We start from the raw sequence: 336 nt of genomic DNA on the forward strand, positions 1-336 counted from the left end.
CCCCCCCCCCCCCCCCCCCCCCCCCCCCCCCCCCCGCCCCGCCGTGGTCCGGGATGGCCGGGCATCCTCACTGCCCCCCTCTGGCCCGCAGCCTATCAGTACCAGCTGGCCCTGGAACGATACGAGTGGAACGAGGTGAAGAACGTCAAATCCATCGTGCCCATGATTCACGTGTCCTGGAACGTGGCTCGCACGGTCAAAATCAGCGACCCGGACTTGTTCAAGATGATCAAGTGAGGGCCCCATTTGGGAAGCAGCCCATCTCCACCCGACCTGGCCCCGCTCTTGTGCTTCCTGTTTGATTCCACCCGGTGTTCCACCTGCTTCTCCCCGCTT

General features: G+C 64.9%; 1 protein-coding gene across 1 annotated transcript in view; it reads left to right on the forward strand.

The window, feature by feature from the left end:
- KDM6B (lysine demethylase 6B) overlaps positions 1-336 on the forward strand; it is a 21,232-nt gene that overhangs the window by 19,383 nt on the left and 1,513 nt on the right. The window contains exon 21 of the mRNA XM_032432089.1: positions 92-233. Coding sequence (XP_032287980.1) covers positions 92-233 — 142 coding nt within the window. The remainder of the gene's footprint in view (positions 1-91; positions 234-336) is intronic.

The sequence above is a fragment of the Phoca vitulina genome, unplaced genomic scaffold, assembly GCF_004348235.1.
Source record: "Phoca vitulina isolate PV1807 unplaced genomic scaffold, GSC_HSeal_1.0 scaffold47, whole genome shotgun sequence".
Lineage (NCBI taxonomy): Eukaryota > Metazoa > Chordata > Mammalia > Carnivora > Phocidae > Phoca > Phoca vitulina.